General features: G+C 46.3%; 2 protein-coding genes across 4 annotated transcripts in view; one reads left to right on the top strand and one right to left on the bottom strand.

Moving 5' to 3' along the window:
* Nucleotides 1-6,838, top strand: part of TFG (trafficking from ER to golgi regulator) — a 30,601-nt gene extending 23,763 nt beyond the window's left edge. The window contains exons 5-8 of one of the 3 annotated variants that reach the window (XM_038766069.1): nucleotides 474-551; nucleotides 2,361-2,501; nucleotides 4,508-4,603; nucleotides 5,994-6,838. In XM_038766069.1, the coding sequence (XP_038621997.1) occupies nucleotides 474-551; nucleotides 2,361-2,501; nucleotides 4,508-4,603; nucleotides 5,994-6,367 (689 nt within the window). In that variant the 3' untranslated portion in view covers nucleotides 6,368-6,838. Of the gene's footprint in view, nucleotides 1-473; nucleotides 639-2,360; nucleotides 2,502-4,507; nucleotides 4,604-5,993 lie in introns of all 3 variants that reach the window. The other 2 variants (XM_038766067.1, XM_038766068.1) reach the window with 2 other exon arrangements.
* Nucleotides 6,839-6,879: 41 nt separating this feature from the next.
* Nucleotides 6,880-15,846, bottom strand: part of LOC119945126 (ABI family member 3 binding protein) — a 235,481-nt gene continuing 226,514 nt past the window's right edge. Inside the window, exons 51-55 of the mRNA XM_038766152.1 lie at nucleotides 14,356-14,435; nucleotides 12,756-12,785; nucleotides 11,777-11,938; nucleotides 9,800-9,922; nucleotides 6,880-8,434 (exon numbers count right to left, since the gene is read on the bottom strand). Of these exons, the coding sequence (XP_038622080.1) occupies nucleotides 8,319-8,434; nucleotides 9,800-9,922; nucleotides 11,777-11,938; nucleotides 12,756-12,785; nucleotides 14,356-14,435 (511 nt within the window). The 3' untranslated portion in view covers nucleotides 6,880-8,318. The remainder of the gene's footprint in view (nucleotides 8,435-9,799; nucleotides 9,923-11,776; nucleotides 11,939-12,755; nucleotides 12,786-14,355; nucleotides 14,436-15,846) is intronic.

Below are 15,846 nucleotides of genomic sequence, written 5' to 3'. Positions count from 1 at the left end.
AGGGACTGACTGTCTCTATATGTTGCCAACTTGTACTTCCCAGGCGCTTAGTACAGTGTTCTGCACACAGTAAGCGCTCAATAAATATGATTGATAGGATGAAAAACGTGCTCCCTGTTGCTCCCGCTGTCCGCTTGGGCAGCGCTCCTGGGAGGGGGCCCGGCCCAGATGATGTTTCAGAAAATGGGTCCCTGAGATGTGGCCTGTTAATCGTATAACATTATTCAGTTGTTTGTGTTTGGAAGAAGTCTGTGCTCAAATAGGGAAGTAGTCTTCCTTTCAGTTGTAGTTAAGATTTTTTTTTTCCCCTCAGTTTTTTTAAAAGGTATTTTAGTGGGCATAATCTCTGGGTGTATTTCCTTCAAGGGTGGAAATGGGAAGTATTCACAAACTCAGCAGTAAGGCATTTCTTTTCTTGTGTGATGTAGTGATGTGTTGTTTTTCCTCCCCCGCACCCCCTCCCGTTCTTTTAGACACTGTGGATGGCAGGGAAGAAAAACCTGCTGCTTCTGATGCTTCTGGGAAGCAGTCGACCCAAGTGATGGCAGCAAGTATGTCTGCTTTTGATCCATTAAAAAATCAAGATGAAATCAACAAAAATGTTATGTCAGCATTTGGCCTTGCAGATGACCAAACGGGTGAGAAAATAGATTTTATTAAAAACAGAAAAAAATTGAAATCGGAGATGTCCTAGGATCTTGGCTCAGAATTATAGTGATATTTGGTATGAACATTTTAGTTTCTGAGGGCGAGGCTCCGGTAGTTAAAGTGCTCTTTGTGAAGTGTGTAAATGGTTTTCCGGCTGAAAAATACTCTTCCTTGGTTACCTCCTTTTCAGAGCTATTCACCTTTTTCAGATGTCTACACAAACAATGTGGGCAGTGTACAGTTTGCCTTTTTTAGAAAAAATAAGGAAAGCTGTGCCATATTGAGTCAGCTCAATGCTCCATCCAACCCAGTAGCTTGTCTGACAGTGATTTAGGCATTTGACTGAAATGCCTCATCATGGATCTGTCACTCGTCTATGTAGAACCTCCTTGGGCAAGTGCTGTTAAGACAAAGCATCACAGAAGTGTAAGAACCCTTGAGAAATCATCTGTCCAACCAGGGATGGTAATCGATTTTGCCATACAATATTTCCTTAGCTTTTTGAATGAAGTAAGCTGTGATTCTTGCTTTTATTTATTTATAAATAAATGGCAAATGGAGCCACCTGATAGCCATTCTTCTGAAGAGGGGAGGCCTCCCCAGAATAAGGTGAATTCAGCACTTATCTCTAAATTCCCTTTGGTCCCCTTGTTTATTCTCATTTACCACCGTTCTAGCACCCCCTTTCCACTTCTCATCATCATTTAGAGCCCACCAATTCCAGGATGTTTTGGTTATTTTCTTAATTAGAAGTTGTTTCTGTTGTTTTTCATGCTACACATGTACAGCTATCCAGTTGTGAGGTCCTGGCCAGCCCAGTTAAGTTTGGGTGAAGGAGGCAGTGTTTAGAGGTGCCTTTTTTTCAGTCTCATCTCCCCCTTAAGGGTGAGTAGCACACTCCTTCATCGGGCTGGCCAGACATCCAGGATGCTACTGCCTCCTCACATAAAACTCTTAAGGGCCTTGCGCCTGAGTAATTCTTCATTATTGCTCGTAGATTGCACTGTGCTACCTTTACTCTCACCCAGGGTACTGTCCTATCTCCCCATAGCTAGCTGCCAGGAGGCATTAAAAGATGGTTGGCTAGGGTACCAGGATAGGGGCACTCACGCTTTTGACTCCAATCTGCTACACCCGTCACTGGAGGTGTTTAGGTGAGGTGTGAGGCTGTGAAATGGTACATCTGCTGTGTTTTTCACTCTAAACCCCATAGCAGTTGGGAATAATAATGATGATATTTGTTAAGCGCTTACTATGTGCCAAGCGCTGTTCTAAGCACTGGGGTAGATACAGAGTAATCAGGTTGTCCCACGTGGGGCTCACAGTTTTAATCCCCATTTTACAGATGAGGTAAGCGAGGCACCGAGATGTTAAGTGACTGCCTAAGGTCACACAGCAGACAAGTGGCGGGATCCCTGGCTCTGCTGACTCGATTGTAGATAATGTCTGCCTGTTGGAACAGAGGTCTGCGCCCGTTGGTAGGAGTCAGCCCGGTCTAGTTGGACAGGAGAAGCGCGGGCCGTGGTGTGAGCGCCCCAACCCAGGGGCTAAACAGTTGCCCCTTCCAGTGGGGTGGATGTGAAGGCTGCAGCTGTGGATAGCTGTAGGAGGGGAGCAAGGAAGGAACTAGCGGGAGACGGTGGGGGGTGAAGCAGGGTTTGCAACCAGAAGCCGGGACCCGTTCTGAGAAAGGTGTGTCTGTTTCTCCTCAGGACCGCCCAGCGCTCCCGCAGAGGAACGGTCAGGAACACCGGACAGCATCGCTTCCTCCTCTTCGGCAGCCCACCCACCCGGCGTCCAGCCCCAGCAGCCTCCCTATTCGGGAACCCAGGCACAAGCAGGTCAGATGGAAGGTACAGAGAACACACCTCTTGGGGGACATCCTCTCAGCGGTCTCTTTCGTGACAGATGACTAGGACTGGGTCAGAACCTTGCATGTTGAGTGAACAAACGGAAGGCTTTCATTGTGCCGCCCACCAATGTTTGGGGGGCAGTGGGAAGTTTGTAAGAATCAAATTTCCCTCAGAAAACAGCAGATGGTGCTCTGGTTTTGAATAACATGCCGGCTGGTAGCAGGTTTCTGTACCTGTGGCAATAGGAAAATCACTGCTGCAGCACTTTTAATACAGTTTCAGTTAGATCACACTTGGTGTAAAACTCAGCTGAAATCCAGTCCAAACTAGGAGGCCTTCCCAGACTGAGCCCCCTCCATCCTCTCCCCCTCGTCCCCCTCTCCATCCCCCGGTCTTACCTCCTTCCCTTCCCCATAGCACCTGTATATATGTATATTTGTTAGTACATATTACCTTTCCTTTCCTTTCCTTTCCTTTCCTTTCCTTTCCTTTCCTTTCCTTTCCCTTCCTTCCTTCCTTCCTTCCTTCCTTCCTTCCTTCCTTCCTTCCTTCCTTCCTTCCTTCCTTCCTTCCTTCCTTCCTTCCTCTTTCTTTCCTTCCTACCCTTCCCTTCCTTCCCTCCTTCCTTCCCTCCTTCCCTCCTTCCTTCCTTCCTTCCTCTCTCTTTCTCTTTCTTCTTTCTTTCTTTCTTCTTTTTTTTCTTTCTTTCTTTTTCTTTCTTTCTTTCTTTTTCTTTCTTTCTTTCTTTCTTTCTTTTTCTTCTTTCTTTCTTTTTTCTTCTTTCTCTCTCTCTCTCACCCTCCCCCCTTTCTCTTCTTTCTCTTCTTTCCTTCCTTCCTTCCTTCCTTCCTTCCTTCCTTCCTTTCTTTCCTTCCTTTCTTCCCTTCCTTCCCTTCCTTCCTTCCTTCCTTCCTTCCTTTCTCTCTCTCTTTCTTTCTTTCTTTCTTTCCTTCTTTCTTTCTTTCTTTCTTCTTTTTTCTTCTCTTTCTTTCTCTCTCTCTCTCTCTCTCTTCACTTCTTTCTCCTTTCTCTCCTTCCTTCCTTCCTTCCTTTCTTTCTCTTTCTTTCTTTCTTTCTTTCTTTCTTTCTTTCTTTCTTCATTTATTTATTTTACTTGTACGTATCTATTCTATTTATTTTAATTTGTTAATATGTTTGGTTTTGTTCTCTGTCTCCCCCTTCTAGACTGTGAGCCCACTGTTGGGTAGGGACTGTCTCTATATGTTGCCAACTTGTACTTCCCAAGCACTTAGTACAGTGCTCTGCACACAGTAAGCGCTCAATAAATATGATTGATTGATTGATAGGATGTGGCTACTCTGGCTAATTCATTCATTCATTCAGTCGTATTTATTGAGCACTTTCTGTGTGCAGAGCACTGTACCAAGCGCTTGGGAAGTACAAGTTGGCAATGTATAGGGACAGTTCCTACCCAACTGTGGGCTCACAGTCTCTATAGAAGAGTGGGCTCACATCGAGTTGCTGACTTGTACTTCTCAAGCGCTTAGTACAGTGCTCTGCACACAGTAAGCGCTCACTAAATACGATTGAATGAATGAATGAGTGTTTGGGAAAACCAAATGCTATCCTTTTGCTGCTATTGAAAATAAGTTTATGAATAGCTCTAGCTGTGTCCTTAATGGAAGCGACTCAGTGCACTTTTTTTCATCTTTAATAGCACAGAGGGGCTCCAGGTTATTCGGCCATGAAACAAGTGCATCAGTGAGGAAATTTTGTGCCCCTGAACATTCTGCACAGCACCTCAGCAAAGTGAGGTTTCTTTTGTCCTCCATAAAACACAGGTGAAAGGGATTCACAATCAAGCCCCATCCTCTTCCTTTTGTCCGTTTAATAGAGGTAATAGAAGAAGGGTCAACAGCTGTGTGGCCACCCTGTCCCTTTTGAAGATTGGTTCCATGAAAGGCATGGCCTAAGGAATTGTCACCCTGAGGTTGCGGTTATTTCAGCTTTTGGTATTAACGTTGTCCTGTGGTTTTAACTTGCAGGACAGATGTACCAACAGTACCAACCCCAGGCCGGCTATGGTACTCAGCAGCCCCAGGCTCAGCCTCAACAACAGTATGGTATGCAGTATGCAGGAGGTAAGCAGCGTGGGTTGGTGCTGTATATGTATGTAAGTGCTTGCCAAGCCCTGGGGACACAAGATAATCAGGTTAGTCGCCGTCCATCTTGGAGCTCACTATTGTAAGTAGGAGGTGGAGCCGGGATTGGAACCCAGAAAGCCCGGGCAAAGCGACCCATCAGATAAGTGAAATTTAAGGTATTTTTCCTAAATAACTTGTCAAGTGTTAAGAGCGTATTTTAGAACCTTCTTAGGAGGAAAGCAATTTCCTCCGCTCCCAAACAGAATACCTGTGAGTGTAGTGCCACGGTATAATTGTTGCAGAAATCAGAAACTCAGAATGGTTTTAAAAGTTGGGGTTGTGATCTTTAGTTTCTCTGAAGCCGCAGTGTGAATTCCGCAATCCAACCGCGGAACCCCAGTTCCCCTTACCCGTTTTTAGACTGAGGTTCAAGTTTCTTTCGTTAAAGAAACCTTTTGAAATCGTTCAAGAGCCAAGGCGAGTTCAGAATATACCCCGATGCGTCCTTCGTTCAAAGATGTGCATATCTTAATAATTCTCTTATGTATCTGGTGTTTAATGCTGACAGGATTCCAGTCAATGGAGAGGTTTCATTGCAAGTAGCTGCAGGTGTGTTTCATGGTAGAGCTACAACTTTTCAAATGAAGCAGATTAAAATAAATTGCGTATGAAGCAAAGAAAACAATCCCCCGGGGCACAGGTCTCAGGAAATTATTGAATCGTGTGATGATCGGGTGGGGGTGTGACTAGAGTATGTGTTTTGACTGGGAAAATAGTTGTTATTTTAAAGATGTCAACGTTGAAAAGAGGCAAAAAAAAAATGACGACTCCCAGAAGGAGCTAAAGAATTGTAGGAACTGTTAAGGCAGTGGGTTATTCGTAAGAACAAGCTATAAAATACCTCTCAGCACCATAGAATGTCTTTTCAGCATTTGGAATATCTGCTTTTTTGCAGCGAGTAGCACCATATACAAACACAAAACCCCGTGCTTTGCAGGGCGTAGGTGAGGCTGCTTTTATCTGAACTGCCTTACTTAGTGGATTAATGAATTCTACTTTACCTCTTCTGTCCTTCATGACGTAGGCACTCGGTTATTGTGACGGAACACGTTTTTGTTCTGCTGTGGAATTTGAGACGTGCCCCCCCCCCCCTCCCCTTGCCTTGCTCTTTTTGCCATCAGACGTCTCTTGATATTTGCAAAATAATACAAGCAAGGAATTTCTTATCTTGCTAGTGTCATCCACTGTGTCTTTTAAAATTAAGCTTCTGGTCAGTTGAGAGTCCTGATTGTGGTTATTATTTTCGAAAGGAACAGAATTTCCCCGAGAGGCCGGCCCGTTCCCCTCGCCCAGAACGCGCTAATGTTCTTCCCGTTGCCTTTTTCAGCCAGCTACGGTCAGCCAGCCGGCCCGCAGCAGTTCCAGAGCTACAGCCAGGCCCCGGCGTCCCAGGCCCCCGCTCCTCCGGGCTTTTCAGGCCAGCCCCAGCAGCTGCCCGCCCAACCTGCCCAGCAATACCAGGCGAGCACCTATCCCCCTCAGAGCTACGCCACCCAGCCATCCCAGGCTACCTACACCGTGGCCCCCGCCTCCCAGCCGGGCATGGCCCCGAGCCAACCGGGGGCCTACCAACCCCGGCCCGGTTTCACCCCGCCTCCTGGCACTACCATGACCCCTCCGCCGAGCGGCCCGAACCCCTACGCCCGTAACCGGCCGCCCTTCGGCCAGGGCTACACCCAGCCCGGGCCCGGCTATCGATAATCTGGGCTTGAAAGCGTCGCCGCTCTCTCTTCTCCCTCCCCTCCACCGCCAGACTCCGATATCACCTTCTAATTTGTTCCGAAAGACGGAAAAGCAAAAATGAGCAGCGCATTCTTTACGGTATCACTGTTGTCGTTAAATTAACTATAATTTGCTGGAACAAAAGACCAAAATGAATCTCCCCAACCACCCCCTCCCCCCCCCACCCAGCCCCAGCTTTCAATCACGTCAGCTTCCTAGTTTATTTTGGAACACTATCCTAAATGTGTGTAAAGTGATTGGCATTTCTAGCTTGCCTCGTCAGAAGGATCTTAAAATGCTAGTTTGGGACTTAGCCAATTGACCAGATTTGTTTTTACTATTAACGTGATGTACTAAATTAGATCCATTTGGGGGTGGGGGCGGGGGACTAGGTATTATGTACAAACTTGTAACATTTACATCGAAAGGCTAATAAAACGATCGAATCCATTCCTTGTCACTTGTAGCGTGATTGATCGAGACGTCCAGGATGTTTGCGGGGAAGCGCTTGTCGGTGAGTTTGTTAAAGTCTCAAAACGAGGCGCAGACGTTTTAAAACCACAAGTCTCCGGAGAAACAGAGCTGTTAGAGAAGTTTCACTCGGAGCCAGGAAAAAGCAATCAGTGGAGAGAAAAATCTTTCTGTGAGGTCTGCTTTAAACACGAGCGTTGGCTAAAACTAGACGGGTGCTTAAAGCGGCGACTGGAATAACTGACACGTAGGTTTACCTGTGGTTCTGTCCGGAAGTCTACCATCTCGATCGGATATGGAAGGGAAGCGCTAGTGTCCATTCGGCTGTCTGGTGAAATTGTACGAGTCAGAAGTCGGTTCAGTGGTCGACTGTCCGTGGCAGCTTAGTGATGAAAAATGCAATTCTTTAAAAAAACTACATCTCTTTATTGCAGAGTACATGAGTGCTTGACAATACAAAATATAGCCTTGGAGGGGAAGAACTTGAGGAGTCCTTGTAATAAAGCTCAGGAAGAGTTTGGGGATGAACTAGGAACGTTAAGCAGAGCGGATCTGGGCCTCCCCTCTCCCCACTGAGGAAAACAGACTCTGCTCATCCTCCTTTGCATTCATTCATTCTCAGGTAACTATACAAAATGAATATAGTAAACAACCTGTACATTGTAGATCTCATTTCATCTTTGTGCTCATACTTCAGAATCCGAGCTTGGAACTCAACTGTCGCAGTCTGAGCAATGCCTGAAGAAGAGGCTCTTTCTCACTCTACGGCATAGTGAAAATAGCCGGGACACTGAATTTTTGAGTACAAAGTATGCAGGACAGGCTGAAATTTAACTTAGATAAACTTTCATTTCACAAGCATCTCTACGTTAGTTTAGCATGTGGTTGAGAATAAGTGTAAGCTTTTCCAGAAAAGCTTCAATCTCCATGTTTTCTAGAAACTGACGTGTATGTAAAGTTATCACATGGAGGGTTAAGTCTGGCTTAAGGTAAATACGGAATAATTACTTTTAGTCACAATGGAAGCTAGATTGGGCCAATAAGTTAAATTTAAATGGTAGCAGGAGAATGGAGTTTCACAAAATTACCTGATTTTCCTATACAATGATTAAAGTGAACATTGTATTTAAAATTAACCTATACTGCAGCTTTAGACATTAACTTTGCCATAAATGTGCCTCGAAACATTTATTACAACACTGTGATAAATAATATACAAACCGCATCTCTTAAAATGCCACGATCAGGGAGCCAGCTTCCCAAGACTTTATCCTGTTAATGTCTATAGTTCGCTTTCTTTAAATGACTCTGTAAAACCCGATATAGTAAGCAATCTATACTATGAATATTGCCCTTAATTAGATTTTTAAACTTTCAGAGAGAGTAAACAGGCAGGCCCAGACGGCCAATACCGTACACCTTCACGGCCGAACGGGAGGCGCCGTCCCCGCTCCGGCAGCTACCATTTTCCGGGAATCGTCGTGCCACACTCGTACCACTGGACGTAGTTGATATGGGTCGGACCTCCTATTTCTCCAAACTGGACGGGTTCCTGGCGAACTGCCCGGAAGTAGCCTAAACAGAAAGTTTGGTTTAGGATACAGACCGTGATTATGTCATCTCCCGTTCCAGTGACGGCAGTGGGTCGGTCCCCCTGCCCCTCACCTACCACCTGGTAATGACGTGATGCCCTGTGCTAAACACTTGGGAAGCGACACGTTCTCTGCCCACAAGGAGTGTGCACCCTAAAGGGACAGATAGAAAAATACTTACAATTGAGTCGTTAGAGTGATGGAATGGAAACTGAGTAACATACATGCCTAAGGGGCGGGGATTTGGGGAGCGAGGGGCCAGGCTGACCGCAAAAAGATCAGGGGAGGAAGATGGGGCGAGTTGGCGGAGAGCCGTGAGGCATTTTTGCGGGACGCAGAGGGACGGGTGAAGCCGGTGGATGGCTTCGAGGAGGGGGCGAAGGGTATCCTTGCTTTTGGAGCCTCTTTGCTCTCAGACGAAAACTGGTCTGAAATTTCCCCTTTGAGGCAGGATGATGGGGCTAGAGGCAGAGTGTTGAGTGAAATCACTGCAGTGTGACCTAGTGGAAAGAGCGCGGGCCTGGGGGGGAGAGGATCCGGGTTCTAATTCCAGCTCCACCACCGGTCTGCTGTGTGACCTCGGGTAAGTCACTTCTGCTCAAGTGCCTCATCTGTAAAATGGGGATTAAATCCTCCTTCCTACTTACACTTGTGAGCTCCATGTGGGACAGGGATTGTGTCCACCCTGCGCTTAGGAAGCGCTTAATAAATGCCATCGTTATTATTATTATTATTGCTATATGTCAAGCACTGTTCTAAGGGCAAAGCACTGTTCTAAGCGCTGGGGTAGATACAGGGTAATCAAGTTGTCCCATGTGGGGCTCGCAGATTTAATCCCCATTTTCCAGATGAGGTAACTGAAGCCCAGAGAATCAATCAATCGTATTTATTGAGCACTTACTGTGTGCAGAGCACTGTACCAAGCGCTTGGGAAGTACAAGCAAGTACCACAATTATAATTATTCTCATTGAGCTGCAGCCTTCAGTCCGTAGGAGATGAATGGAGAATCTCCATAAACTCCAGCCTCTCTTTTCTCACCGAGCAGACAAGAACCTACAAGTTAGGGCCCAGTGCCATGTTTGAACCTTCCCGGGAAAACCGTCTCAAAAAGGAGACAGGAGGCCTTCATGCAGTTCATTTAGGCTCCAGGCCGTGTTTTTTTTAAAGAGTTCTGCATGTTTATGGCGGCAGGTAGAAGTTTGAAAAGAACACTTTCCTGCACCAGGAAGGGACAGCCAAACCTTAAGCCAACTCTCTCCCCTCGTAGTCAGTCCCCACCCTTGAAACAGGGCTCTCCGTGAGTGTGGCTACAGTCAATCCATGGTGCATATTGATTTGACGACTTACCTTCTTTGGTGGGCAGCTGATCAGGAGTTAGTTGCTGTCCCGTCCGCCCGTCTAAAAAGGAGTCCACAAACTGACAGTGATCCTCTCCCTGTCCCCTCTGATCTCCTATGTTGTAAAATTTCCCTGCACAGAAAGAGAGGCAGCGATGAGCCAGCGTGGCACAGGTCAGCCAAACTAATCAATCGGTAATATTTACTGAGCACCTACCATGGTGCTCGTGGTACTAAGTACTTCACGGAATACAGTGGAATTAGATGTGGTCCCCCGCCTCAAGGAGCTTAGTTGCAAGTGAGGAGTCAGAGATCAGATTAATTTACAGAGAAGCAGAGAGAAAAAAGGAATACGTACCTGAGTGCTACTGGAGGTTATGTAGAGGTTCTGGGAAGGAGCACGGCCGAATGGATAAAGCAGGAGCTTGGGAGTGAGGGGTGGGAAAGGAGAGAGGATTTGGGAGGGAAGATTAAGAGTTCAGCTTTGGACATACTAAGTTTTAGGTGGAGGCAGGAGGAGATGTAGGTTAATCAATCAATTGTAAGTGCTTGGGACAGTACAGTACAACAGAATTAGCAGACACATTCCCTGCCCACAGTGAGCTCACGGTCTAGAGTGGGGAGAATGACAATAACATGGATAGCCTATAATTTAAAGATACGTACATAACTGCTATGGAGTTGGGCATGTGGTGACTATCAAGTGTCCAAGGTCACAGACTGAAGTGCCTTAGATGACACAGAAGGGAGAGCAAACTGGAGAAAAGAGGGTTTAATCGGGGAAGGCCTCTCGGAGGAGATGTGACCTTAGTTGGAGAGAGTGGTGGTCTGGCGTAGATGGAGCGGGAGGGAATTCCAGGCTAGGGGGAGGATGTGGGAAAGGGATCAGCAGTGAGATGGATGAGATCGGGGCACAGTGAATAAGCTGGCACTAGAGGAGTGGAGTGTGCGGGCTGGACTGTAGTAGAATTAGTGAGGTAAAGTAGGAGGGGGCGAGCTGGAAAGTTTTCAAAGCCAACGGTAAGGAGTTTTCTGTTTGATGGGGAGGTGAATGGGCAGCCATTGGAGGTTCTCGAGGAGTGGGGAGATGTCAACTAAAGGTTTTTTGTTGATAAATGATTCGTGCAGCAGAGTGAAGCGTGGATTGGATTGGGGAGAGACAGGAGGCTGGGAGGTCAGCAAGGAAATGGGCGCAGTAGTCAAGGTGGGATAGGATAAAGTGCCTCTATCAGCACGGTAGCAGTTTGGAAGGAAGGGAAAGGGTGGGTTTTAGCGAAGTTGGGAAGGTGGAGCCGGCAGGATTGGGTGACGCTGAATATGTGGGTGGAATGAGAGAGATGAGTTGAGGACAATGACAAGGCTACAGACTTGTGAGGTTGGGAGGATAGTGGTGTCGTCTACAGTGATGAGAAAGTTAAGAGAGAGGTCAGGGCTTGTGAGGTAATTGTGAGAGTCACCCATCTTGAGCTGGCCTTTTTGCTCTTTCTTGCCTGGGGACCAGACAGATTTCTCTCGCCCAGGGGCAGAAGGGAACTAAGGGCAAAGGAGGAGGAGGAGGAGTAACCATCCTAGCTCCAGGATTACCAATTTAAGTACTTGAATGCCTTTGGCATTCACGGTTTTACTCGACTGACAGAGATTTCTTCTGAAATTTGGATGGGAAATGGGGAGTGAAAATCATAACGAGCCGCACTCTTGAAAATTGGTCGCCTTGCACTTATGACTGAGATCTTTGGGCTTCTTGTCTTAGGAAGAAAACCAAAAACCCATCCCTTTTCTATTGTGATAGGTCCATGGCAGAATGAAGGTGGGAATTAAAGCCTGAAGTGTCCATATTTGCATAACTGTCAACACACTGAGTTTTCCAGAGGAAAAGTGCTACAAAACTAATTCAGCTGAGCATTGTAAATTTGGGGAAACATGCCAGAGAGTGACTGATGGGTTCCTCCCAAGGATCAGGTTTGTGCATTCAGTAGGTTTCTCTTACCTGTGAGTGAGTCACTGAGGTAAATCATATATCTCAGGGAATTGCAGAGCTGGACGCCCACAAACTTCTTATACCAAGTCCTCTTGACGTACTGCTTGCCTTTGCACTCCGAATATGAGTCCGAATTAAACGGGACCTCAGTCCAGATGGCGTCTTTTCCCACTGCGGAAGAAAACACAGTTGTTGATTGGACTTGTAGATCCACTGATTCCAGCACGTGGCCCAACCTAGCTAAAACTGGGGTTTTGAAACGCTACTTACAAGCACACGAAGCCACAGGATGTACAAGTTTAAATTAACTCAATGGTGTCTGACTTGCTTTCATTTTTTAGGGGGTTTAAGATATCACATTCTAGATAATAATGGGAGCAGTAAAGTCGTGAAAAAGGTAGTTTTTCGTTATGCGAGAGGTTTCTGCAGTAGGTGGAGGAAGTGGTTTTAAGCTCATCCGGATCTTTTTATTTTTAATCTCTCGTAACACGAAGGGAGATAGTAAAGTCAGCATGGTGCCTGACATCTTTTAATATCAATTTGATTTAACTTGGTTGGGAAAACAGGAGCAGCCCTGGCGAACGGGAAGGCAGATTAGGTCCCAACCCCCGATCCCATTGCTGCTGGGGACAGGGCAGACGGGCCCGTTGTTTATTTCAAGCAAAGATTTCAATCAATCGTGTTTATTGAGCGCTTACTGTGTGCAGAGCACTGTACTAAGCGCTTGGGAAGTACAAGCTGGCAACATATAGAGACGGTCCCTACCCAACAGTGGGTTCAGGAGCTCCAGACGTAAGACACGAGGGCTGCCGGTGGACTGAGCTGACCCCTAGCAGGTTCACGCTAGGTTTAGCTGGTACCGGTGGGGAAATCAATCAATCGATCGTATTTATTGAGCGCTTACTGTGTGCAGAGCACTGTACTAAGTGCTTGGGAAGTACAAGTTGGCAACATATGGATTTCTACCCAGTGGATACCACATGCTCACCTGAAATCGGCTCGCTCACTCTTGGGTCCGCTGCGAAGAGAGACAACAGACATCAGGTCAAGCAGCGGTCGCTAACGTGCAGCAGTGCAGAACAAACAGTAAACTATTCTCACCACAGACAATAATAATAGTAAAGATGGTGATGGTATTCGTTAAGCGCTTACTATGTGTCAAGCACTGGCGTAGATGCAAGCTAATCAGGTTGGACACAGTCCCTGTCCCCCATGGGACTCACTGTCTTAACCCCATTTTACAAATGAGGTAACTGAAGACCAGGGAAGTGAAATGACTTGCCCAAGGTCACACAGCAGACGGGCAGAGCTGGGATTAGAACCCAGGTCCTTAATAATAATAATAATAATGGCATTTATTAAGCACTTACTATGTGCAAAGCACTGTTCTAAGCGCTGGGGAGGTTACAAGGAGATCAGGTTGTCCCACAGGGGGCTCACAGTCTTAATCCCCATTTTACAGATGAGGGAACTGAGGCACAGAGAAGTTAAGTGACTTGCCCAAAGTCACACAGCTGACAATTGGCAGAGCCGGGATTCGAACCCATGACCCCTGACTCCAAAGCCCGTGCTCTTTCCACTGAGCCACGTTCTCCTTCAGGTCCTTCTGATTCCCAGGCCTGTGCTGCTTCCCACAGACCTGCAAAAGGGCAATCACCTCCACCCACACTATTGAAAAGAGGTTCGTTTACAATCAATCAATCGTATTTATTGAGCGCTTACTGTGTGCAGAGCACTGTACTAAGCGCTTGGGAAGGACAAACAGTTTTCTCAAGGTGGAAATTTGAAGAAACAGCCAGACCGCTGCTGCCAAACAGACCTACCTTTCGGTTCCACCCTGTCCGTTAAGGAAGCGTGAGTCCCGTGAGCCACACTGAAAATCTGCACAACTCAGCGGTTGGAAAAAGATGTCCAATAAGGTGGGCTATCAGAATGCCTCTGCAGGCTTGTTCCAATCAATCAATCAATCGTATTTATTGAGCACTTACTGTGTGCAGAGCACTGTACCAAGCGCTTGGGAAGTACAAGTTGGCAACATATACAGACAGTCCCTACCCAACAGTGGGCTCACAGTCTAAAAGGGGGAGACAGAACAAAACCAAACATACTAACAAAATAAATAGAATTGATATGTACAAGTAAAATAAACAGAGTAATAAATATGTACAAACATATATACATATATACCTGGGGGCCCAAGGCTTTCTGAGCTCACACAGTCCCTGACTCAGAATATGAGCCGTTTGCAAAGGGACAGCTGGATTCTCCTCCTAAGCAAACAACGGTAATAAAGCCAAGCCCAGCAGAGCTCGTGTGTCCATCCTTGCCAATCAATCATACTTATTGAGTGCTTACTGTGTGCAGAGCACTGTACTAAGCGCTTGGGAAGTACAAGTTGGCAACATATAGAGGCAGTCCCTACCCAACAGTGGGCTCACAGTCTTTCCCCAGTTGGCTTCTGCTCTTTGGCGGGCTAGAGGAGTGGTGCACCCTAATTTCCCCGCACGGTTTCTCATCGCGCCAGATTTGGAAACGGGTGAATTCGCCTTCCTTGACTAGTTACTCTGCATCAACATCTTGGCTCTTACCTGACTCGGTACTGAATGCCACCGTGTTGCTGGCTGGCCCTTCGCCGAGAGGGTTTTTAGGTTTCACCTGGAATTCGTAGCTGGGGAAGAAAGAAAAAGGAAAGCGGGTGAGCTCGCCCCACGTCTTTGACTGTTGGGAGATGACATTCTTTCCCCCGGCTTGGCCCTTTATGTGGAAGTTTTGCCTGAAGATTGTAAGCTCCTTGAGGGCAGCCGATGACCTGAACATCCCTTATCCATCAGCAAAACTAATCACAGTGCTCCGCATTAAATTCGCACTGACTCTTAGGAGCAAGGTACATTCTCGCACGGTCTGTTTTTCCCATAATATATATTTTTACTACATGTTTGGTACAGAAAGCTGTTAGGAAATCCAGAAATTGTTACTCTGACAGTGAAGGGGGAAAGAGGAAGGGGGAAAGAGAAGGGGAAAGGAAGAGGGAAAGGCAGGCATAAGAGATGAAGGGGAGGACAGGTGAGGAGAACATATTTACATCTTTATGTACATATTTATTACTCTAACTTGTACATATCTATTCTATTTATTTTATTGTGTTAGTATGTTTGGTTTTGTTCTCTGTCTCCCCCTTTTAGACTGTGAGCCCACTGTTGGGTAGGGACTGTCTCTAGATGTTGCCAACTTGTAGCTCCCAAGCGCTTAGTACAGTGCTCTGCACACAGTAAGCGCTCAATAAATACGATTGATTGACTGAAAGCAGAGCTGGGAGGATACTTGGAGGGAAAAGGAGGGCAGATGTGAGGCGGGGGAAAAGAGGGGAAACTTTGTACATGAAGTCCGTGAAGTTTAGTCTGCAGCCAGTTGGGTCCTTGATGCGGAAAAAGAGGAATCTCTCAGACTGTATTGTAATTTAGTTGAACTGCAGTCTTTTGCACCTTTCCTTCTCCCTAAATGCCAGAGAGTTTTAATAAAAACTAATAAAAAATATGTGGTAGTGTGAAAGGAAGAACTATTTATTTTATGGACTCGTGAAGCCTAATACTTTGAGAGAACAGTTCATTTCCTGATAGGTTGCTAGAGTGAATAATCCACTCAGTTGCTTTCAGGATTAAGGAACTGCTCTTCTACTGTGCACGCATCCAGTGAAAGCAAGGTAAATTACCTGGCACTTTTGCCTCTTATTTTATCCAAATCAGAGGAGCATGAGGAAATAGATAGTCAAGGTGGCAAACTCGGAACCAACGAAGGCCAAACCTTCACAAATAAAACAGCAAAAGACATCACACGTGTCTGCCTCTTCCAGCCAGAATCGTCCGTGGCTCTCAAGAAGGGGCAGTCTACATTCCATCTCAGATAGATTAGCCAAAATTTTAATCAATCAATCAATCAATCATATTTATTGAGCGCTTACTGGGTGCAGAGCACTATACTAAGCGCTTGGGAAGTACAAGCTGGCAACAATCAACCAGGGTAAACAGCAGCTAAAATGTCCCAGTCGATCCATGGTATATTTTTGAGTGCTTATCACATGC

This window comes from Tachyglossus aculeatus, chromosome 24 (assembly GCF_015852505.1).
Source record: "Tachyglossus aculeatus isolate mTacAcu1 chromosome 24, mTacAcu1.pri, whole genome shotgun sequence".
In the NCBI taxonomy this organism is placed as follows: domain Eukaryota; kingdom Metazoa; phylum Chordata; class Mammalia; order Monotremata; family Tachyglossidae; genus Tachyglossus; species Tachyglossus aculeatus.
The sequence above is the reverse complement of the archived record's forward strand: the minus strand, read 5'-3'. Positions and strand labels throughout refer to the sequence as shown.